Genomic DNA, 24,824 nt, shown 5'->3' with positions numbered 1-24,824 from the left:
CACCTGATCCTGTCCAAGTGGAACGGGCTGACTCAGTCTCTGAAGTCCCAGACGATTGTGCTCACCCAGGAGGTTCGCCTGTCCCTTGCGTGGTGGTTACAGACAACCCACCTCAACAAGGGACGTCCGTTCTGGGTTCCAAATTGGGTCCTGTTGACAACGGACGCCAGTCTTCGGGGCTGGGGAGCAGTTTCGGGTCCACACTTGTTCCAGGGCAGGTGGACGCCGACAGAAGCGGAGCTTCCAATAAATATCTTGGAACTCCGTGCGGTCTTCAATGCTCTCCAGCAGGCACAACGGTTTCTCCAGGGTCGCCCGGTGCAGGTCCAGTCGGACAACGCTACCACCGTGGCCTACATAAACAGGCAAGGAGGAACTCGCAGTCGGGCGGCTCTCGTAGAGGTCTCTCGGATCCTGGTTTGGGCGGAGCGCAATCTTCCGGCCATATCAGCGGTCTTCATCCCGGGAGTGCTAAATTGGGAGGCGGACTTTCTAAGTCGCCAGGACGTTCATCCGGGGGAGTGGTCCCTGCACCCGGACGTTTTTCAACTACTGGTGGACAGGTGGGTTCTTCCAGAAATCGACCTCATGGCGTCCCGGCACAACAACAAGTTGCCGGTGTACGGGTCTCGCACAAGAGACGAAGGGGCGTCTCTGGTGGATGCTCTGTCCGTCCGGTGGATGTTCCGGTTCGCATACCTGTTCCCTCCGGTCTCCCTTCTTCCACGGGTAATCCGGAAATTCAAACAGGAAGGAGGGACGCTCCTGTTGATAGCTCCCGCGTGGCCCAGACGGCACTGGTTCTCAGACCTTCAGGGTCTGTCCGTGGACAGTCCTCTGCGGTTGCTGCTACGACCGGACCTTCTGTCTCAGGGTCCTTGCCTTCACCCGGACCTGACTCGGCTGTCTTTGACGGCGTGGCTGTTGAGACGGCCATGCTGAGGTCCCGGGGGTTTTCCAGCTCTGTGGTGCGAGCTCGGAAACCGTCTTCCGCGAGGATATACCATCGCGTGTGGCATACGTTCTTCCAGTGATGTCGACCGAGAGGTTATGCACCGTGGGAGTTTCGTCTGTCTCGGATTCTCGCCTTCCTGCAAGCGGGACTAGATCATGGGCTTCGCCTTGCTTCTTTGAAGGTACAGGTTTCGGCCCTATCTGTCTGGATTCACCGTAGGATTGCTACAATCCCGGATGTGCGCACCTTTATGCAGGGTGTTCTCCGCATTCAGCCGCCCTTTGTTCCACCTGTGGCGCCTTGGGATTTGGCTGTGGTCCTGAGGGCTCTCCAAGGACCGCCGTTTGAACCACTGGGCTCAGTGGATCTTAAATGGCTAACAGCTAAGACTGTTTTCCTTCTGGCCATTGCTTCGGCCAGATGTGTTTCTGAGTTAGGGGCTCTTTCTTGTAGACCCCCTTTCTTGGTTTTTTATGGGAACAGGGCAGTACTCCGCACTCGGCCCGAGTTTCTTCCCAAAGTTGTTTCCCAGTTTCATGTTAACGAGGAAATAGTTGTTCCGGCCTTTAACTCACCGGGTCTTTCCGTGGGTGAGGCCTCTTTGGATGTTGTGCGGGCCTTAAGGACTTATGTTGACCGCACTTCTTCGTTTAGGAAGTCGGACGCTTTGTTTGTCCTCTATGGCTTCCGTAAAAAGGGTTGGCCTGCTTCAAAGCAAACTTTGGCAGCCTGGATCCGTATGGCTATTTCTGAAGCTTATCTTCATGAAGGCCTACCGGTCCCTCCTTCTCTGAAGGCTCATTCCACTAGGTCTGTGGGTCCTTCGTGGGCAGCTCGACGTGGTGCCTCGGCAGTTCAGATCTGCAAGGCTGCTACGTGGTCTTCTGTCCATACCTTCGTGAGGTACTACAGGTTTGACACCTTCGCCTCTCAGGATGCTTCCTTCAGGCGGCGGATTCTCCTTTCTGCACAGGAGCGTCCCCACCCTTAAAGGATACTGCTTTGGGACATCCCCAAGGTATCCTGTGGATACCCTATGGACCCTGAAGTAGAAAATATGAGATATGGTAAGAACTTACCCTTGTTATCTCTATTTCTACGAAGTCCATAGGGTTCCACAGGACTCCCGCCCTGTCGCACCTGTGCTGCAGATGGGCTTTGCTCTGGTCACCGGTTTTCCGTCTCCCTCTGGTGAGAATGTGATTCTTGTATGTGTACAGATCTTTGTTCTCTCTCTTCCTTCTCCTCCTCCGGCCTATGGCTTGGTAACTAACTGAGGTGCCTTGGCCCGGGGGCGGGGTATAGGAGGGGGACCTAGTGCATCCTGGGAGGCTGAAAGCTTAACTCTTTGGTGCCCTGCGACTGACGTCACACCTATACCCCAAGGTATCCTGTGGAACCCTATGGACTTCGTAGAAATAGAGATAACAAGGGTAAGTTCTTACCATATCTCATATTTTTTGGCTATATCTCCAATTATCCCCAACATTTTGAATATTAATTTATTACGTACTAGACCCTAATTGTTTATATGTCCTAACCAAAATATTGACAATATAATATGTTATCTTCTCTTTCTGTTCTCATTTAGCCTTCAGCTCCTGCTTCTTGTAGACCAAGGCTATCTGATTTAACTCTTTTTATTTATAAAATCTGAGACTTGCTGCCTCCTCGTCTGTACACGCTAAATACTGACATTTTAAAGCTACAATTCTTATTGCTAACCACTAAACAAGATGGCTGCTGCATCAGACACAGGATTTGCCTACTTTAAGGGGATAGACAAGGCCCTATACGCTCTAGGCTGAAGCCATTCGACAAATACGGTCTTCTGCAACTCACACAACTAATTTATATATTCTCAATTATTTCTATACATTCTTAATTGCAATAAAAGTAATAATGATATACATAAGCATGCATATACTGTATTTGTGAATTGCTGACGAGATGTGTACAGTCCGCATATTCCTGTGTTATCAGTATAAAAAGTCTGGTCTTCTAGTTTTGGAACGACTAGGAGGCTGCTGTAATGTGTGTGTGGGTGGGTGTGGGGTAAAATTGTTTAGAAAGGTTTAGTTAAATACTGTTTAAATGCTTTTTGTTTTTTAGTGATTTTGTTATTTCATTTTGCTCTGTATTTTACACTGTAGCTTATTTATTTCCAATAGCATTGGACTGTCATTTCTTCATCTTAAAAACTATTCACAGCATCCAATCTTCGGATGTCATGAAGCAGCATGAGCTATACAGCTCAATGTGGGATCACTGCTGTCCTTCATACAGCTATCTGTTGTATAGAAAGTCAGTGCTAATGAGGCAGGAAAGGAAGTGTCGGCTGTATATCACACAAAGGAAGACAGAGCAGTTTGTGTTATGCGCATTAACAATGTAAGAAAAGGGGAATAACCTACTGCCAGTGATATGTATGACTAGAGTTGAGTCATTGATAGAGTAAATAAATAAGTTATGGTGGAAGGGTAGGCCTGTATGAGAGGTCAATTTGGCAATAATAAATAGAATCCAGATAGAAAATGTTTTTATTGACAAATACAATTTATAATACATGTCATAGAAGATTGGTAGATTGATAACGGTATATTTCATCTCTCTGTAATAGATACTTGAGGAGCAAGGTGAATGCAATAGAATATAACAATACATATAGGCATAATGCAGGCACTACAGTGTTTACACCTTGTTACATGGTAATGCAGGATGTCTGTAGTAGTGCTCTGCTAAATTCTAATGTGGATGGGAGCAGATCAGCACGTGAGTCGCCCACTCTCACCAATTTATATGTACTAATAGGATCATCAACCTTATCAAGTACCCCTTCTGGGACCAGGGTATTGGTTGGAGTTTGGACAACTGAGACATCAGGTACCCTGCTGTGGTTTGGACATTGGTCATACTTTCTGAAACCACAGTCGAGGTCAAGACATCGATTTCGTTATCTGAGGTTTATCCGGCAATAGAAAAAACTGAACCCTTGTGTTAGGGTACGGGTATATCTTTTGAAAGTATAGTACAGCAACAGCCTTGAGGACTGGATCACTTGGCTAGCTGCGGCTATGAGGGCTAGTAAGTCTTTGCTTGTTGGGGCCTGTGGGCAGTAGAACAAGATGCGGCCTTTGGGCCGTGTAGCAGCCTTGGCAGGCTGTGGCCTGTGGGCCGTAGAAGAAAATGTGGCCTTTGGGCCATGTAGCAGCCTTGACTGGCTGTGGCCTGTGGGCCGTAGAACAAGATGCGGCCTTTGGACCGTGTAGCAGCCTTGGCAAGCTGGTAAGCCTGTCCTTGTTGGGGCCTATGGGCCATAGAACAAGATGCAGCATTTGTGTCGTGTAACAGCTTTGGCAGGCTGTGGCCTGTGGGCCATAGAACTAGATGCAGTCGTTGGGCCGTGTAACAGCCTTGGCTGGCTGGTAAGCCTGTGCTTGTTGGGGCCTATGGGCCGTAGAACAAGATGCAGCATTTGGGCCGTGTAGCAGCTTTGGCAGGCTGTGGCCTGTGGGCCGTAGAACAAGGTGCGGTCGTTGGGCCGTGTAACGGCCTTGGCTGGCTGTGGCCTGTGGGCCGTAGAACAAGATGCGGCCTTTGGGCCATGTAGCAGCTTTGGCAGGCTGGTAAGCCTTGGCTTGTTGAGGCCTGTGGGCCATAGAACAAGATGCGACCTATGGGCCGTGTAGCAGCCTTGGCAGGCTGTGGCCTGTGGGCCGTAGAACAAGATGCAGCCTTTGGGCCAAGTAGCAGCCTTGGGTTGACACAGGCGGTGGTACACAGGATTGCATACTTAGGACGCTGGATTGTGGCCTGTGCCGCCGGGATGACACAAGCGGTGGTACGCTGGATTGCGTACATTGGCCGCTGGTTTGCGGCCTGTGCCACCGGGTTGACACAAGCAACTGGACGCTGGATTGCGTACTTTGGACCCTGGATTGCTGTCTGTGCCGCCCAGTTGACACAAGCAACTGGACGCTGGAGTGCGGCCTGTGCCACCGGGTTGATACAAGCTGCTGGATGCTGAACTGTGCACTCTGGACACTGAGTGCTGTTTGTGCCATCTGGATGACACAAACGGCAGAGCGTGGATATGCGGACCGTGCCGCCTAGATGACACAAACAGCAGGTAGTAGATATGCGGACCGTGCCGCCTAGATGACACAAACGGCAGGTAACAAAAGTAGACAGGAGAACTGGGTACTCGACTGGATAACAAGAGACAACACCAAAACTGGAAACACGTGAAACGCTATCGGCATCAGAGCAGCGTTCGCGCCAGAAGGAAATAGCCTCAGGAACCAATCCAGAACAGAGCAGGGATGATGAACAGTTGATGGGAGGAGTTCAGCGAACGGTCCCTCGGCGTTTGCATGAGTGGCTTGTGACACCTTGCTGGTATGAAGAGAGTTTTTATTAAACCGATTCCCCAATTTGAGATTGGGTCCTCTAGTAACGGGACCCCAATTATAAATAACTGGCTCCTTTTGGGAAACCTCAGCACCTTTGTTGGGAGTAAGTCTGTGGCATTAAGAAGCATACTAGGCGAGTTGCTGATTTGAGGCCTAGGACTTTGAGGCTAGTCATCTTTTCTGGACTTGCATAAGGAACAGTCTCCAATATAATGATCAGCACTCCCACAGTATAAACAAAGGTGATATTCCCTACGCCGCTGCCGCTCAGCTTCACAGAACCGGGGTTCTCCTTCCTTCTGAACAGAGGATGGCATTGCAGAAGTAGGGGGAACAGAGTCCATCACCTTTTTAGTTTCTACTGAGAAGGATGGAGTATTTTCATAGTCTGGTAATCTCCCTAAAAAATTTGTACCAACAAACTTGTACTATTCAACAATTTCTGCAACTGTTCTGTCTCCCAATGAAATTCCTGCAGCAACTCAGGATTCGTCACTTTAAAAGATTGAAGGAGTCTTGAACAGTTTAATATTGGGGTGCCATAAAAAAAATTTCTCCCGAGGCGGACTGTTGCTCTGAGTAGCTGTGTGCAATGAATCCTGGGAGGCTTGAATTATCTGCTGCTGCAGCACATCCACGTAATGACAATCCGAGAAAGTCCTGTAGCAGCAACGTTTGCATACTCCCAAGGTTCAGGGTTTTATTTGCTGGTCCCAGATATGGATTCATAACTGACTGGGCAAGACCTGGATGGATTAGACGGGACTGAGACCATACTGAAAGCACTCCAGTAGCGTCTGTTTGGCCGGTGATAATGTTATGGTCCTCGCACGGTTGTGTAAGACCTCTCAAGCCAACGAGTGGATCTTCCACCAATAACAGCCACCCGTTGTTCCCTTAGTGTTTTATACTCACACTGATACTTAGGTGGCCGCCTGGATATAAGCCTCCAGCAGTAGAGGCTTACACAACTGACAAGAAACCGCAGGACTGCTGACTACAAACAAGGCAGAACTGAGAAGTGTCAGTCCTTCCACTACTGGATCTAGCTGGAGTGAGGCTGCAGGCAGATGATTATTAGTACAGATGTAAAGGACAAGGTGCACAAGCAGCAACATATGGTGTTGATCTCAGATATGTCTTGGGACTATGGTGCAGCTAGTCTGCCAGCAAGGAGCAGCTAGACAATGAATACAAGCTGTGGAGCAGGAGTGACATGGACTGTGATATTGCAGGATTTACAGACAAGGACTAGACAGGTAAAATAACTGATGCGGCAGGGCTGCGTTACAATCAACGATAGGACAGACAAGAAATGCACTATAATGTGGCTGGGCCACTGTCTGAAGTAACTGACTAGGTCCAAGGTGCGAAAAGAACAACACAGTGCAGCCTTGAGGGCCGAGGTGTGACAGGAACAACATGGTGTGGCCTTGAGGGCCGAGGTACGACAAGAACAACACAGTGCGGCCTTGAGGGCCGAGGTGTGGCCTTGAGGGCTGAGGTGTGACAAAAGCAACGTGGTTCGGCCTTGAGGGCCAAGGTATGACAGGTAGAACACAGTATGGCTTTGAGGGCTGAGGTGCGTCAGGAATAACACAGTGCGACCTTGAGGGCCGAGGTGCGGCCCTGAGGGCAGAGGTATGACAAGCCACTGACTGAGCAGACAGGTGAACTCAGGAGAGGTTGGAACACAGGCTGTAGGCAGCGAGGTAGAGAACCAATGCGGCAGGGCCGCATTACAGTCAACGTCAGGACAGACAAGAAATGCACTATAATGTGGCTGAAGCAATGGCTGAAGTAACAGACTAGGTTCAAGATGCGGACTTGCGGGCCAAGGTGCGACAAGAACAACACGGTTCAGTCTTGAGGGCCGAGGTGCGACAAGAGCAACACGGTGTGGCCTTTAGGGCCGAGGTATGACAAGAACAACACAGTATGGCCTTGAGGGCCAAGCTGTGACAGGAACAACACGGTGCTGCCTTGAAGGCCGAGGTGTGGCCCTGAGGGCAGGTACGACAAGCCACTGACGGAGCAGACAGGTGAACACAGGCACAGCTGGAACACAGGCTGGAGGCAGCGAGGTAGAGAACATTGCTGGCTTGAATCGGCTTGACACAGACTGACGTAGCTAGACTGAACTGCAGTTTGGAAATGCCCCGAGCTGTGGAGATGTAGGCTGTGGTTGCAGAAGTCACTGCTCCGGGAAGTCCCACCAGCAAAGACGTGAGCAGATGGAATCACAGCAGATGACCTCAACTTCTAATCTGGCAGACAGACACAGGAGAAACACTCTCAGCATGCAGGAACTGCAGAACAAGGTGAGACCAACTAGAAATCAGGCTTCTGAGCACAGGACAAATACATACTCTGGAAGTCAGACTATATCACCTGCAGGAAGTGTAGGTCTGGCTGTAATTTATCAGAAGCAGGGACTAATTAGCACAATCCTTGCAGAAAGCCTCCCTAATCACAGGATAGTATGCAGCTGATCTCTGCACACAAACTGACAGGCAGGAATGCAGCAATGAGCTGCACACAGACACAGAGTTCGGGCTACCTGTAAGAACCAGAACTGGAATCAAGGCATGATGCAGTGTCCCAGTCACCTAATATGGCCGGAATCTGCCACCAAGATGATCCTCTGCCACGGATTATAACAGCGTGATGAACACGGATTTAAAACTTTGATTCATCCATAAGACCATCTTCCAGTCTTCAGTAGTTAATGTTTCATGGCCCAGGTAAGCTTCTTTTTCATTGCTGCAGATCAGCTGTAAGTTCTTATCCCATTAGTTGTTACCTGAAAAAGCCCTTTTTGAAATTTACATTATTTTCAGTTTTTGCTAATCTAAATTTTTTAATTAACTTTGTACTATTTCAGGTTTTTCACTGGACATGAATTGCTTAACATGCAATAATAACTGGAAAAAGTAAGGTTTTATAAAACATTTTATTGGTAATCTCTTTTGAACATTTATATTATATAGCAACACTAACCTCATACCCCATAGACAAAGTGTACGACCAGCACTCACAGTTTCAGTAAATAATGGAAGGCTTTATTCAGTATAGCATCATAATACAGGCAATGACAGGGGGACAGATGCCCAAAACCAGTTTCAACTGATATCTGTACGTCTTCCCCAAGGGCCTATCCAAACAGTAAACAAAGAAGCCAGTATATATAGTCAAAAAGGGCACTAAAATAATTCAATTACCAACAAATTGCCCACAAGTTGGGAATCTCCAGCCAAACCTGCCACAATCTTATTGGCTGCTGGGCTGTCAGCGGGGTGGTCGGGACCAAAAGAGCAGAGGCTCCAGTGCAGGGGTAGCCAGACTTTTGGACTCTGTGATCTACTTTCAAAACAAAACCTTTCGTGATCTTCCATGCCCGAAAAATGGGCAAAATAAGGGGGCGTGGCCTCGCAGCAAGGATGTGGGGTCTGTCCTGCTGAAATCACACATAGTATTCCCAATTCAAATTACTCCACACAGCAGCACAATCTTATTCACATTACACCACATAATAGTGTCCCTTATTCACGTTACAACACACAGTAGTGCCTCTTATACACAGTGCCCACTGTAGTGCCCCTTATACAATGACCACTGTTTTAGAGCCCCTTATGCAATGCCCCTGTTTTAGAGCCCTTAATACAATGCCCCCAGTATTAGAGCCCCCTTACGCAGTGCTGCCAGTAGTGCCCCTTATGCAGTGCCCCCAGTACTGGTGCCTCCTCCCAGTGTAGAACAGGCCACACTCCCCTGTGCAGTACTTACCTGTCTTTACGCTTGACACCGCTCTACGTTGTCAGCGCTCCCGCTTTCACTCCCGCAGCCGCTGACTGGATCTAACTAGATCCAGCAGGCGCGCAGGCTCCTCACATCGCAGGTGACGCGGGTGACGTCATGACGTCACCCACGCACTGCGTCACTGGGATTGCTGGCCTCTGAAGCTTCAGAGACCAACGTTCCCAGTTGCTGTAGCAAGTTGGTCACGATCTACCAGCAGGAGCTCCACGAGCTACCGGTAGATCGCAAATGACGTCTTGCCCGGGCCTGCTCCAGTGTGTAAAGCCCCAGGGAATCCCAGTCAGTGAACTGTTTGCAACCTGCCGTCAGTCACAACAGGGGAGCAGCTGACATGCAACACATAGCACAGCAAAAACCCTGCAAGGCTGAAGGTGTCTACGATGAAAAACAGAACATATAGCAATCATCATAAAAAAAAAACATGATGGAACAATGCAGAATCAGTGGGAAATGGAAAAAAGGCAGAAAACATGGCATGAAAATGCACATGGTAGAAAACATGTATGCAAAAACAGCAAGAAACAGCGAGGTCAGTGGATGGGCTGGACACATAGGATAGAAAACACAGCAAGCAATTGTATCTGGCAGAAAACAAGCTAGAAAACATGGAATGCAAAAACATCAAAAAACAATGTGGTCAGTGGATGGGCTCGGCAGCCACATAACCTTACTATATATATATATCTATATATATATATATATATACAGTCGAGTCAAAATTTTATGACCACCTCCTACATTTGATGCCGGCAGAGCGTAGCCCATGAATTACATCACGTACCGTGCGTTGGTATGCGATAGGCAGTCTGCACCCATATCACTCATTGCTGTGATGGGTAAGAGGGGCAATTTATCTGAGTTGAAAAAATGGATGATTTTTGACTTTCTGAAACTGCGCAGTTTGTGAGCTGCTTGCGTGCTGATGTGGTGAAGGTGTATCATGACTGGACAAATGGCACCATTGCGAATAACCGATGTGGAACTGTGGAGCACCACATGCCATTGATGTGAGAGGTGAATGTCGTCTACGAAGGTGCGTGAGGGCCAACCAACACACTACATTGGAGCAGCTCACCAGCAAAATGAACGACAGTTCAGTGAACCCTGTTGCATATGGGGCTCCGAAGCAAATGGATGGTAACTGCACCTATGCTAACTAAGGTGCATGGGCGGAAAAGGCTTAAATTTTCACGCCTGTATCAGAATTGGTTCTCCGCTGATTGGCGAAGGGTTGCCTTCTCCGAAGGGTCATGTTTTCTGCTACATCAAACGGATGGACGTTGGCGTGTCATTGCTGGAAGAACACATGCTGGTGGTGGCAGCGTTATGATCTGGGGAATGGGAATGGGATCTTCCAGCAAGACAATGAAATGTCCGACAGTGGTTGGACGAGCACGACCAATACTTCCAAGTACTTCCCTGGCCACCTAATTCCCTGGACTAGAACCTAATTGAGCATCTGTGGGACCACCTTGATCGCTGTGTTCTCTCTATGGATACTCCACCACGCACCCTACAGCAGCTGTGGGATGCACTGCAGCCAGCATGGATCCAGATACCTGTGCCAACCTACCAGCACTTTCTTAAGTCACTCTCTAGCTGCTGTCCATACCGGTTACTCTGGCTATTAGCTGGTGGTCATAATAATGTGACTCAACTGTATAATATATAATATAAAATAAAACTATTATGTTATTTACAGTTTTTTACCAGGCAATACCTATGTATTCATTCAAGTCTAGTATAAACAAGACTACAGAGTTTAAATTTAGCTGCTCCTTGTACCCCGTGGAGCACAGGCTACCTTGTAAAGGGCATGGATGTCTCTTTTACATCTCTTCCAATGTGTTCAATTCAAGTTCACAGGTGTACATAGCAATTAAATATGCAGTTCTCTTCTGTAAGCATTTCATCTCTTTAATACTTTGGCTTGCAGCTGTGAGTAATGAATTTTGCATGTATAATGTTACATAAAAGAGCAATGCAAGTAAATTAAGCAGTTAATACATTATTTTTCTTTAGTTACTAATACTCTTCTTGTTAGATCATTTACTCACAAAACAGGGACCATCATAGCAGATAGTTGCAGTTATAATTGGGCTGATGCAGTCAGCACTCACCATGACTTGGGTGAGATAGAACTTCATTAAATTTCTATGAGCAGAACCTTGCTCATACCATCTGGAGCTGCTAGACCCGAGGCTTCTCTGCTCCACACATAAAGAGATTTCTCCAGTATTTGTCATGCATAATTAATTTGTGCAGCTATCAGTGATACAATAATTTAACTTTACAATCAACATATAATCCCCCTGATGTGGCCAAATATTATGATAGCTGTTTGTCATCAACAGGCAGATGTATGTGCTTCTAAACCAAACTCTACTTTTGTACAATGAAAGAAAACATGAGAAGGGAAATGAGACACAGAGGGTTCTTCAGGTTAATCTGCTCTTGTACTTGCACAGCTCAGAGTCTGGATATCTTCCAAAGGTTCATTCATTTAACATGCATGCAGTAACCAGAGACGAAATTAATTTACTTGCACATAACATCAGACAGTGGAGCAGGCAGCTCATAATAAGGTTGTTTTATTGGGTCAAGTTTTTTGTCCCATTCACATTCTTAGACAATATAAATGACTGCACTTTATTTATATAGCACTATCATATTACGCATATTGCAGAGAAAGTATTCATTCAGATTGTTCCCTGTCCCAGAGAGCTTACAATTATATTTTGCTATGACATGCACACACATACATAACGTGGACGATTTTTTAGGAATGAGATTCAGGGGGTATGGGCAGCGCCAAAGGGCACCCTGTAACTATAGCCTAAGGAGATACAAGGGTTTTCCCAACCCGTAGGGTACAAACTGAAATACAAGAGGACTCTCTGGCGCTGCGAGGGTACAAACATATAACGTGTGTCTATTTTACAGTACTGTAGGCATTCCCTTACTCACCTATCTAGGGAGAACACATATGTATCTGGGAGGGGCCACAAGGATGTCACAGATTAATAAAGTAGAACTGGTAAACTCAGAATAATAACCAGATGTTTATAGTGTGATGCGGTCAATATCCCGACCATTGGGATTCCGGCGGCCAGAATGCCGACGACGGAATCCCGACAGTAGTCAGAATACTGGTGCCAGGATCCCGAAGGTAAGTACTTGGGTTAGGGGGAGGATTATGTTTAGGGTTAGTCACTAGGGGGACGGTTAGGGTTAGGCACTAGGGGAAGGGTTAGGGTTAGGCACCAATGGGGGAGGGGGAGGTTAGGTTTAGGCCCTTGGGGGGGGGGTTGGTTAGGTTCAGGCACCGGAAGGATTAGGGTAGGGACAGGGGGAGGGTTAGGATACCAACCAACAAAGTGTCGGTATTCTAACCCTCTCAGGATGTCGCCGTCAGGATTCTGACTGCAGGATCCCAAACGTCGGCATCCCATATATCTTCCGTTTATAGTATAGGAATAACCCATACAGGTTTAAAAATTATTTATTTATTTATTTAATAATGGCATTTTTAGAGTACATTAATGTTCTGTACTGGACAAACATGCTATTATAATAACAACAGCTTTACTATAACAGGCAGTCAGGGTGCAGATAAGCATAATGTTTATGAAAAATCATACAGCATCAAAAAATAACATATAGGCATAAAATCATATAGAGCAAAAAATAAATTGAAACATCAGAGTAAGATTATTTTTCTCACTCATAGGTGAAAGTGGTTGCCTTTCACATCTCCTGGCCAATTCCTCATTCAGTCTTTTACTGCTTGAGGAAGCGGACAGGAGCCGTGAAATGTGTTCAGGACAGAACAGTAATGTATTATAAAAATGCCATTTATTAATAAATAAATAATACATTTTTAAATCTGTTTGAGTTATTCCTATGTTAGAAACATCTGGTTATTATTTCCGAGGTTGCCAGTTCTACGTTATTAATCTGTGACATCCTTGTGTCTCCTCCCAGATACATACGTGTTCTCCCTAGATGGGTGAGTAAGGCAATGCCTAGTTACAACTCTGTGTCATAGACACATGTTTTATGTTTGTGCCCTCCCTGCTCCAGAGAGTCCTCTCGTGTTTCATTTTCATAGAAAGCCAGTTAACCTGCCAATATGTTTTTGGTCTGTGGGAGGAAACCTACATAAGCATAAGGAGAACCTTATAAATTACATTTCTATGCTGGAACACATAACAAAAATGAGGCAGATAAAGAAATGAGGAACAAACTATGGATTAGCATTGGGTTCAATTTGTTCTTTTTCTTAATATGTTTCAGATAAGACTTTTGATGACCCGTTTCAGTCAGGACACAGTGTAAACATTTCTAAAAACTGGTGGACAAGTATCTGTGCAAAGATGGTCTATAATCCACAACGGACTGTCCAATATTAGTTTTAATTTTGTAAGCTGTACTAGACAAACAGCTGTTAAAACCTGATTGGTTGTTACAGGTTAAATTACCTTTTTGGCTCAGTGACCTGTGCCAAAGGTTTAATAAATGTGTCTGCTGTGTGAGATTCAGATGCTACCCTGGATAAAATGGCAAAAGTCTGATACAAGTGAGCTGTACCATGCGTAACGCCGCACAGTGTTCTGCGAACCCACCCCACAGTGACAAAAATATTAATGCTAAGTGCCCAGTACACTATAAGAGACTTTGCGCTCAGCTAAGGTGCGACAAAGATGTTAAATTCATAAATATGTATTAAAGTCTGGCTTTGCTACACGTGGCATAACATTTAAGTCGTCCTATGTGTATTCCGCCACATGATGCCAAAAGGATAGGTGTATCAGGACACATCTGTATTTTCCATTTGGGTAAGACACACTTAAAACTAAATAATTGATGCAATAGTTTAATTTAATGAATTCATATCCAATGTTTAATAAATGGGAAAAAGTAAGAGAAAAACAAATATATCCAAGGTGAATTGGGTCATGTGAGAGACCTGCAATTTGTAGTTTCTTGAAGGCAGTGAGTAAGTTCAGCAACCTCAATTACATGTCAATATACACTATTATAGATTGTACTTCACCTGTGTGACATCTGAGTAAATGTCTGCATGTATAAGTGTATAGACTGATAACAGTGTACCTTACAACAATAGAAAAATAATGCATACTGAAAGCAGAAAGTAGAGGAAATTATCCCTTCCCATAGAGCTTAGTAGATGATGGGAGACACAATAATACAAAAGGCAAGACAACTAGTGCTGCAGTTAGTACTATGGCTAATATAGTCACAACGGAGTGGTTATAAGCAAGAGACTGCCAGTTTTGATGCATGTATTTCCAGAGATGGCTTAACAGAGATTTGCAGAAATTCTAAGTGGTTTTACAACTATTTATGTCATATGTATAAATGTTCTAATCAGCATACCACCATTAGCCTCATCACATCCTCCTAAGCCCCTCTCTCTGTGGTTATTTAGGTTTGCTGATATATTTTGGCTACGGTATGTGGAACAGCACCTTGGAAATTAGTGCAAGAGAAGAAGTTCTCCATCAGAGCACGTACCAGCGGTATGATGTTGATGACACATTTTCAGTAGATGATGGCTTCTCGTACCCTCCAGAAGAAGAAAAATCCCAGGACTGGGGAAGTGCAGAAACAAAAGGCACCTACTATCAGCAGACGTCGGAGGCACAGGACAACAGCCGAACAAACAGCAGATCCAAATCTAAAGGGAAGCATAAGCAGGACATTGATGCGCTGATTGCCAATGAGGAATTAGACTACCCAGAATAAAAGTAATGCATTGTGATTGCAATCCATCTGAGCTGTGGCCTAGAAGACGACAGCTTCCAGGCCCTGCGTAGGGGACTCCCTTCTCTCTCACACAGTGTGCTCTGCTGCTTACTAAGTTGTAAACAAGTGTTTAACGTTTTGCCGATTTTCATTTTCATACAAGTTTGGCTTAAATTATTTTACTATATATTTTTAAGTCATTACAATGAACTTAATACAACACATCACAGATTAAAATGTTCTATTTTTGTTCTCATGTATTCTCTAGCGGCTGCATTCAGGATTTAGATATATAGTTAAAAAGTTTTGATGGCAATATGGTAGTGACATATTAATATTTATACAGAAGTATTTGTATAGTTAATAAACAAAGAGGTTCAGTATCATCTATTGCAACAAGAAGTGAAAAGACAAGGTGCGGCAGACACAGAAGTACAGATAGGCACCAGGATAGCAAAAATTATATTATACGATTATGTGTAAAGTATATACACAGATACACAGTAGAAGCACCAAAGAAGGAAGCCATGCAAAAAACACTAATATAAGGTTATTCATTAAGCTGTTACAGAAAAATGTTGGATAGAATGGGGATTGGAGCTTTTTACATCCACATTAAAGAGTTGTGGGGACAGTAAATTATAATGGGTAATATTAATAGGCAGGAAATGTATAACTGAAGGTTCCATGGAAAGCAGGTGGTGCACAAAGAATTTAGGATCTACATAATTGCTAACTGTGACAAACACAGGATTTGAGACAGGAACATTCCAAAATGTACTTTATATTTGGTAAAAATAAATTGGATTTTCATGGGCATCAAAACCCATGGAAAATTTCTGTATATGCTTAGCATTATGTATGCTATTTATACAGTATGAAGCCATCCTAGTATAGTATGGTTTGAATGGAAGGGGCTTTGCATACCAGTATTTCTATATGGTATAGTACTGCATCTTTCTATTTGTTCCTTACTTACTGACTTCTGCACAAAAGTTTTTGATTTGGGGGATAACATCCCTTAAATCTCCCAAATAAATATATATTTCCCAAATAATGATAAAGCCACCAGTGCTCGGCATAAGTAAATAAGCAGCCTTCAGGTAGATCTAAAAATAATACATCATGTCCTTTATCTTATATAACTATATACATGTATAAATTAGATAGATTATAGTTGTCACTGCTTTATTGCCACCATAACTACATAGAAACAAATCATGAATGTCATAGGACACAAAAAACTCTGTGTGCCAAATAGTTAAAACTTAACATACACAGTGTTTTTTATTATCATTACATTTCAAAATCCATTCTATTTAAACAAGAGGAAACTATAACATTGTATATAAATATTTTAGGTAAATATATTGGGCAGTGGCACCATATATTCTTGCTGCACTTTGATATGAATAGTAATGTTCTTTTGGGTTCCAGTATCTCTACAGGAGGTATGTTATTACATGAATTTGGTAAGAGAGTAGTTATAAAAGTAATCTGATGATTACCCTTACAAGGAATGTTTCCCTCAGGTTTGTAATATAGGATTTATTGATGATATCCCTGAAACGTAACATCTCAGTAGCTGTGCAGTTTTAGATTGTTATTGTCACCCATTATTAAGCCAGTACTTAATTATTATATTTATTAAACTGGAAACAAGCCAGTGTAAATGGAAGGAACCTGGTCTTTTACTATTTTCTGCATCCAGATAAAGTTGCAACATGCCCCTCATCACTCATGGCTACCCAAATTCTAAAAGCAGCTTAAAGCAATTCTAAAATATTTTTACATGGCAGAAAGTTTTTTGTTATCTTTTTAAACAAGGACATTGTATTTAGATTTTTCAGTTTTCTTTTCAAAAATTGCTTGTTTCTATACTTTTTATTTTCACAATCAAACCTATTTAATGCTGTTAATATTACTAGAATGTTTGTGGATATTGTGTTATTTTCACCCCATTATTATGTAGTGTCTGTAGTGATTAATACCTAAATACACTATTAAAGGATGAAAGTGTTATAGGCAAGACAGAGTGTACAAAATTGTAACCTTGCCCACGGTCTATTCTATATTGAGATGAACATACAGTATATATGCTATATAGTCAGAGTTATTTTGTGTCACTTCTTACTGTATGAGAAATAATGCATTTAAATGAATAGGTTTTAAGCAGCTGCCAGTCAGATCATTGGTCATTGAATAGCATATAACATCTTTGTATGATTTATTTTTCATAGCGACAATGTGCTTAAGGTGTACTCATCCATAAGCATATTTTGTGGTCTGCACCAATATCGAGCCTATTGTCCAATCACACGACTCCTGCCTTAGTGATGCCACTTTGCCAGAGTATGGATTGGCTGCATTCCCTAAAAAACAGGTTAAGCCAACAAGATACATTAGTTGCCTATGCTGTGCAGGTGTGACAGGTAACATCAATGTTGTATTTCTGGGGCTAAATCACACATTTAATAACCAAGGCAAAAATTGTCTGTTAGTAAATGTGTAATTTAGCCCAAGAAACACAACATCAATTTAGATCAATTTGAGATTGCTTAAAATCGATAAAAATCCATTGAAATTGACATTTTGTAAATTTACCCCTAAGAGCTGAATTCAATGAGCCGCGAAAAGTGCCGTTTGGAGAAAAGTTTTCGTCGATTTGCGCTTTTCGCCTGTTTTCTACTTTTTTCCATAAATTCCAGAATGTTTTCACCTACACGAAAACTTTACATGGAAAAATAGGTGAAAAAGTTTCTCCATATATAGGCAGGTGAATTGGAAGTGCAAAATCGCTATTTTGGGGTGCAAATGTGGGGATTTGATCCAGAACCCTTTGGACACAACTCTAATGAATAATCAGTTAAAAAAACGTAAATTTTTTTTTAAAATGTAAAAAGTGTTGGAAAATGGGTAAATAAGTGGGGGGGCCTGGTATTTTGGGGGGCTAAATGGGTGAGACAGGTGTTTTTGAGATTGCAGGAGGCTGCAGCAGGTGTATTTTTAAGGTTTTTTAAATCTTAATTTTAGAGACATCAAAATATACTAGTACCCATTTTTATGTACCAAACAAATTTAACTACGGTAGTTATTTTTCAGAAAAAACATTGCTTTCGATCATTTTTCCACACATATGCAAATATGCTTATAACATCCCTTTGTCTCAAAATAAGTTCACTAAATATCTGTTATTAGGGCTACTACTACTATTCTATATTGATTCCCAGGGTCACTAAAGCTTTTTATGGGGTACAGGCTGATTTCCCCCCAAAAAAGATGTCTTTTTCGCTAGTTTCGCTTTGTAAAACAGTCGTCTGTCCGCGCTTTCATGTGTTTTACAATTGAATAGAGTGAAAAGCGGGGACACACATTGAGAAAACATTGCGTCAAAACAGGCGAATGAGGCAAATTCATTCCGCTTTTCGCCAGACGGCACTTTTCGCAGCTACTTGAATTCGGCCCTGAGTGTAAGGAAGAGGTTTACTTAGCAATTAGCACATTTTTTATTTCCCAGACTGTAGTAAAATAGGGCAAAGAGTAGAGATGAGTAAACTTTTTATAACTTTTTGGCCAAATATTTGCCTATTTCCAAATGTGCCGCAAAATTTCTCAGGTTTCACCAATGGAATATGTCCTTAAGTGTCTCAAGTCCTTTCTCAAACACCCCACACAGCAGAATGGATGACTGTTCATCCCAGCTTTATCCATGAGCCAAAAAACTCAAAATTCTACCCCAAGACTCAATTTACCAAATGTCTACTTATATTTCGCTCTGTAGCGCAATGTGAAATTATACAAAAGCTTTATTGCATATATTATGTATACCTATGTGTGTAACACCTGTACTTTTATTTTAAGAATTATCCTTAAGGGTATATGGGTACAATATGATAGGCTATGTGCAGCATGACATGTCTATGCATTTATCTTCATCTTTAATTGTCCTATTTATTTTTCATGGGAACCTTTGACATAGAGGAAGATTGGTTGCGTATAGTGATGTCTGGTGATAAAGAACAGTTTTTTAGAAGGGGAGATGTTGCCCATAGCAACCAATCAGATTCTAGCTATTATCTTCTAGAAGGTGCTAGATAAATGTTAAATCTAATCTGATTGGTTGCTATGGGCAACATCTCCACTTTTAAAAACTCTCACTTTAGTAAATATACCCCTTAGAACCACTGTGCTAGAGCACCTATAGGTGAAGTTATGTTTAACAAATAGCGAGTATGCATTCTATCAATACATGCTCACTCTACAATTCACAACTACGTAAATCACAGATGTGGGAGAAGAGAGAAATATATATACATGCATTAATCTTATATAATAGAACAATATTTACATTGTACTTTCCTCTACATCACTACGCATTAATTAAGCCTAATCCTAGGAAAATCAGACTGTATAGAATAATAAGTAAGATATTTAATAGATTAATTCACAGAACGCAGATTGATCCTTGCTCCATTTTATCAGTAATATGATATGTAAACCCTCTTCTAATGTTTAAAAGATGGGAACTGTCACCTGAAAATATGTTTCTAACAATACGTATTGAACTAATAACCATGTGTGCACTATTTTGTTAGGCTGTGTGCTATTCTGGCTTTTCTTTTAGTCTTAGGCAACGTGTATTGCTCCTTTCCTGTGGTACCTTCTGTATACTGTAGAGCCAGTGTGATCACTGTACGCGTATCTGCTAAAGACATATTGCCATCTGCCTTGCTTCTACACTTACATCTGCTTTGTGGATGTCAAGATGTTAAATTATATTTTCATACTTAAGGATCAATCCAATTGTTCGCGAAGGGTGCGAGTCAGGCTGCCGTCCAGTGCGGTTATTGTCGCGATGACTTGCACCCACGAGATCATCGCAGACAGCTGGTTTGAGCCAATAAAACACTAGGATAAAACACTTGGGTTAGATTTACAAAAAAAATCTAAAAATTAAAAGTGGAGGTGTTCCCAGTGGCAACCAATCAGATTATAGCTGTCATTTTTCTGGTACTGAAATATGATCACTAGAATCTCATTGGTTGAATTGAACACCTCCACTTTTCCTTTTTGGAAGATTTAGTGAATATCTCCCTAGGCCTTTATTTTCTAACATACAGTAAAAGTTCAAACACATTTCCAGAGTTTCTCCTAGTTTTTAATAAATATGTTGCAAGTGAAAAGCCAGTCAATAAAGTATTATCTGATATTCCATTTACATTAAAATACTAAATTAAGAATCAGTATGTTTGATGTTTCCCTGCTGCCATGAATGGAGTATGGATTATTTAATGTCCTTTTCCAGGAAACAGGAAATCAAGAGAAACATAAAAAGAATGTTCCATAGCAAGATAATACATATTTCCATCCAGTCTCTTAAATTGTAAATAAATGGGCATTAAAATGCATGTATACCTATTTTGTTTATACTTGTAAGTGTGTCTTTATCAGTACTCCTTTAACAATTACAAGGGATGATTAGCAACTAGTGATAGAGGATAACTGCCAACCTAAAAAGCAGAGGACCAACAACGTGTAGCTCGAAGAGAGTAAATATAAGTATTTGTCCCATGGTACAGTGGTCCAAATACATGTTTATAGTGATAGGTCAATATGTGAAGAGATGCAGAGGAAGCCAGTCATGATGGATATGTCTACCTGCAAGATCTAATTATAACCATTGCCTTTTTCAAATCTGTTGTATGGTGTTCCATATGGGCCAGTGATAGCCACACAGATTCCATATACATAATCCATGCATCATCTCCAAGCGACAGTGAGTCGGCTGTACCTATGCTGTAAACGGGACCTGGGTCGGATGATTGACCTGGGTACAACCTTGCTCGCTACTGGTTTGGATCGCTGGGTCACTGGACCCAGGTTATTTTTCGAGGACCTTTTTCCACTGATACCTAACCCGGGTTGAAACGGCAATAACCTGGGTTATTTGGCCAGTGTAAAAATGGTATAAGTTGCCATTGACACCCTTCAAGTATCTTCATGTAATCATGATGGTGCTGCTCTACTACAGGTCACGAGAAAAACAATACACAGTATAAATAATTAAACCCGCTCTGTCCAACTCATCCAACTTCATTATTTTACTGTAGGTAGATGGTAAAGGCCATTAAATAAAGAGAAAATAAACAAATGTACATAAATCCATGTCTATGTTACATCATACACAATGGTTACCTTGGCCTATGGCTAGGTTGGCTATATAAATAAATACAGCTGTTTATGAGTTGTCAATTTTAACTGTAAGATATGATACAATTAATATTCACATTTTTACTTACAGAACAACAAAACAAAATGCACATTTCATGGCAACTTTTTTTATAGTCACACTGTATATTATAAATGTAATTTAGAGTACATATTATAAGAACTGAGAACTAAGACATACATGTGCCACATCATGCACACACAAATAACCAACATATTATCTGCCTTATCTTGCTATTGGCTAAAATATGTAAATTATTAATCATGTTCACTGAACCCTGCTCACAATAAACTATTTGTTTCCTGTACTAAAATGATTTGTCACATTGCATTATTAGATGGTGAAGTTAAAGTCTCTTCTAAGAGCCAATGCTTCTAAAGGTGGCGAGTGGTGGTGCTGCCCATAGCAACCAATCAAAGTCTGTGTATCATTTTCTAGAATGCATATTAACATCTGATTGATTGCTATGGGCAACACTACCACCACTTGTCTGTTTTAGAACATTTAGTAAATCTGCCCCTAGGTATTTAAAGAGCTCTTCTACTTGCAATTAGGGTGGTGGGGGTGAGTGGAAGAAACTATTAATCTCAACACATTCTATTGCAGTGAACAAGAGTATATATATTAGACAGTGTTAGTACAAATTATAGTGGGTATGTGGTTATTGGATACAATAAGACCTATTTCCATACCCATTTATATGCTTTTAATAAAGGTTAAATCTAGTAATCGTATGCCTAAGAGAAATGGAGCCATGGCTGCTGGACATATGGCACCAGTTTGGAGGTGGTTAGGTCATGATTAAGGGGTCTATATACTAAGCCTTTACTATTTACTAAGCCTTGGATGGAGATAAAGTGAACAGAGATAAAGTTCCAGCCAATCAGCTCCAAACTGCCATGTCACAGGCTGTGTTTGAAAAATTACAGTTAGGAGCTGTTGTTTGGTACTTTACCTCTGTACACTTTATCTCCATCAAGGCTTAGTAAGTAGACGGGGGTCCTGCAGTTGCATTTGCTCCAATAGGTATAGAATTGTCATCCGCAATGTCAATTGTGACTAATCTGTCACCTCCATATTCTCCTTCAGCTGATCTGTAGCATTCTTCTCCAGCCTCCAGGAACCTGTAACAAGCACTATCATTGTGATTGAGCATGTGTATAGGGGAGAGCACAGACTAGTGACAGTGGTGTAAGCATTGGAGGTCTGAGTGTTAGCAGTGAGGTATTGGAAGATGCTGTTTTTGACATGGTATAGACAGTTCAGAATGGAGTGAGGGTTTACGTTACTGGCAATGGAGGTAGAGTCTGCTTTCTATAGGTCTGCTAGTCAGTTATGTGTTTACTGTCCACTTTTAATTACTGTCCTGGCGGGGACCCAGCAGTGCCTGGAAAGCTTCACTGAAGCCGGAAAGGCTGCTGCCAGGGCCACATTGCTGGTAATGAGGGCCGTATCGCTCTCGCCATGACAAACAGTGGTAGTCTTAGATTACAGCTCTTTATTAAATATTGAAAAGATAACAACCCCTTTAGAGAGTGCTAAAGGGGTTATGTAGGGCCCTTAGGTTCTTCCTTGTTACGTCATTTTGATCTTATTTGGGGTGGACAGTATAGAGGCCAGTACTGTTATGTAGGAAATAGCACTTATGAAGAACTGACATATGATAGTATGGAAGGTTGTGGTTAGAGCTTATGGGCCTGACTCCGAGGTATCTCAGATGCGGCTGCAGCTGTGTCTTTTGCCAGTGTATGTCTGTGACTTATGCAAATGATGCTGCAAAGCCTTTCCTTGGTTCACATCTGTGAGTATGAATATGCAAGGACTGAGGTGCTCACTATGAGCGTCTGTAAGATGCTGTAATACCGCATGGTGCATCTTAGGACACCAACATCAGCCACGTCATCGAAAACTTGCACCAGCCTTATGGCATGTGCAGATCTTCCGCCTAAGTATGGCCTTTGGTTGTGTTTATTTGGTTGTTTATTGGATGATTTTTTTTTCTAATTGTCTTGTCATGTAGTGTTCTTGACACAGAAGAGAGACAGAAGGAGCTGGGCCAGGGGCGTATCTATAATGGGTTCAGGGGGGCCCACACTGCACCCATAGTCTTATACTTACCTCTCCATAGTGTTGCTTTGCATGTCGAACCGGCCATCTTGCCAGTGTCCTGTGCATGCGCAGTACTAATGTCCCCGGGAAAATGGCGCCTGCACTAAGCCAAAATCTACAGTGCACTGCGGGACCACCTTAGAGAGAGGAGGGGGCCCGCACTGTCTGCAAGCGGGCCCCCTCCTCTCTTAAAATGCCCTGGAGCTGGGCAAATTCTGTGGTATTACGGTACATCCTTTTCACAAGGTATTTGTTTGCCTCAGGAATGGTCAACACTCATTATTATTTTGGTTACCCTGGAATGCTAAGTTGAATGAATTGCAATCATTGCTGGGTCAGCTGCTTGTTAGGTAATGCCTGTGGGAAGGGCTTTCTGTAGTCCCTGGTCACAGTGAAAGTCAAAGATCCTAATCATTACATTCGAGTATGCAGGCAGACTGTGTAGCTTTAAATTCTTTATATTTCTTGATTATTTGCAATACTTGTGTTGGCTGCAAAGTAAGTATTCAATTCTATGTGCTAACTGGGCAGCTGGTACACTAGGTTTCAGTGCCTTCTTTCTGGGTGAATGGTGTGTGGGTGCTTGGTCCAGCTTGATTTGCTTAAGCTGAACTTTGTTAGAATTGTTACAAATTGTTGTCGATGATATGTTCTTCCAGTGTGTTTTTTTTTCTCGACTGGGTGAACGCAAAAGTAGTTACCACCCTTACTAAGGTCACCAGTGTCTCTATTTTTGTCCTACTCAATCTATCTTCTGCCTTTGATACTGTCGCTCACCTGATCCATTCTATTAGTGCCCATGACTGTGTCCTATCGTGGTTCACCTTCTTTGGTCCATCGTCATCTCACTTTATACCTCTTTCCTTGGAAAACTCTTCAGTTCCTTCAATACCCCATGAACACCACCTTTATAGAGATTGCACTCACATTTAACTATCGTCTTGTGAGCTCTCCCTGAGGGCTTGCCTGAGACGGGATCGTTATGTAATACCGCCAGCTGCATGGTTCAAATCCCGACAGTGCATTCTTAGCAGGGGTGAAGATCCCGACTGCTGCTAAAGGTAAGCAACCCTAATCTTCCCCTAAGTGCCTAACCCTAAATCCCACTCTAAGTGTGTAAACCAAACCCCTCCTTAGGGGTGCCTAACCCTAACCTCCCCCCAAGTGCCTAACCCTAAATCCCCCTCTAAGTGTGTAAACCTAACCCCTCCTTCCCCACTACCTAAACTTAAGTCTCCCGGGAGGGTGCCTAACTCTAACCTCCCCCGGGGGTGCCTAACCCCCCCTTTCCCTAGCTTAAACCTAACCCTCCCATGGGGGGTGTCCCAGGGAGTCCTAAACCTAACCTTTCCCCCCCTCAGCGACTGTCCGCCCCCGGCTTACCTTCGATGCTGGGCTCCGGGCGTAGGTAAAATGACTGGTGTCGGGATTTCGATGCCCGTCATTTGTATCTTGCCGGGATTAGACAGGCGGGAAGCCGGCGGTCGGGATTGCGTCCGTTGGCTTCCCGACTGCTTCCTCCTGAGTCTCT

The 24,824-nt window shown here is 43.0% G+C and overlaps 1 protein-coding gene across 1 annotated transcript in view; it reads left to right on the top strand.

Moving 5' to 3' along the window:
• Nucleotides 1–15,135, top strand: part of SLC7A14 (solute carrier family 7 member 14) — a 60,274-nt gene extending 45,139 nt beyond the window's left edge. Inside the window, exon 7 of the mRNA XM_088452328.1 lies at nucleotides 14,639–15,135. Coding sequence (XP_088308454.1) covers nucleotides 14,639–14,955 — 317 coding nt within the window. The 3' untranslated portion in view covers nucleotides 14,956–15,135. The remainder of the gene's footprint in view (nucleotides 1–14,638) is intronic.
• The last annotated feature ends 9,689 nt before the right edge of the window (nucleotides 15,136–24,824 follow it).

This window comes from Taudactylus pleione, unplaced genomic scaffold, assembly GCF_031769625.1.
Source record: "Taudactylus pleione unplaced genomic scaffold, aTauple2 ptg000037l, whole genome shotgun sequence".
Lineage (NCBI taxonomy): Eukaryota > Metazoa > Chordata > Amphibia > Anura > Myobatrachidae > Taudactylus > Taudactylus pleione.
The sequence above is the reverse complement of the archived record's forward strand: the minus strand, read 5'-3'. Positions and strand labels throughout refer to the sequence as shown.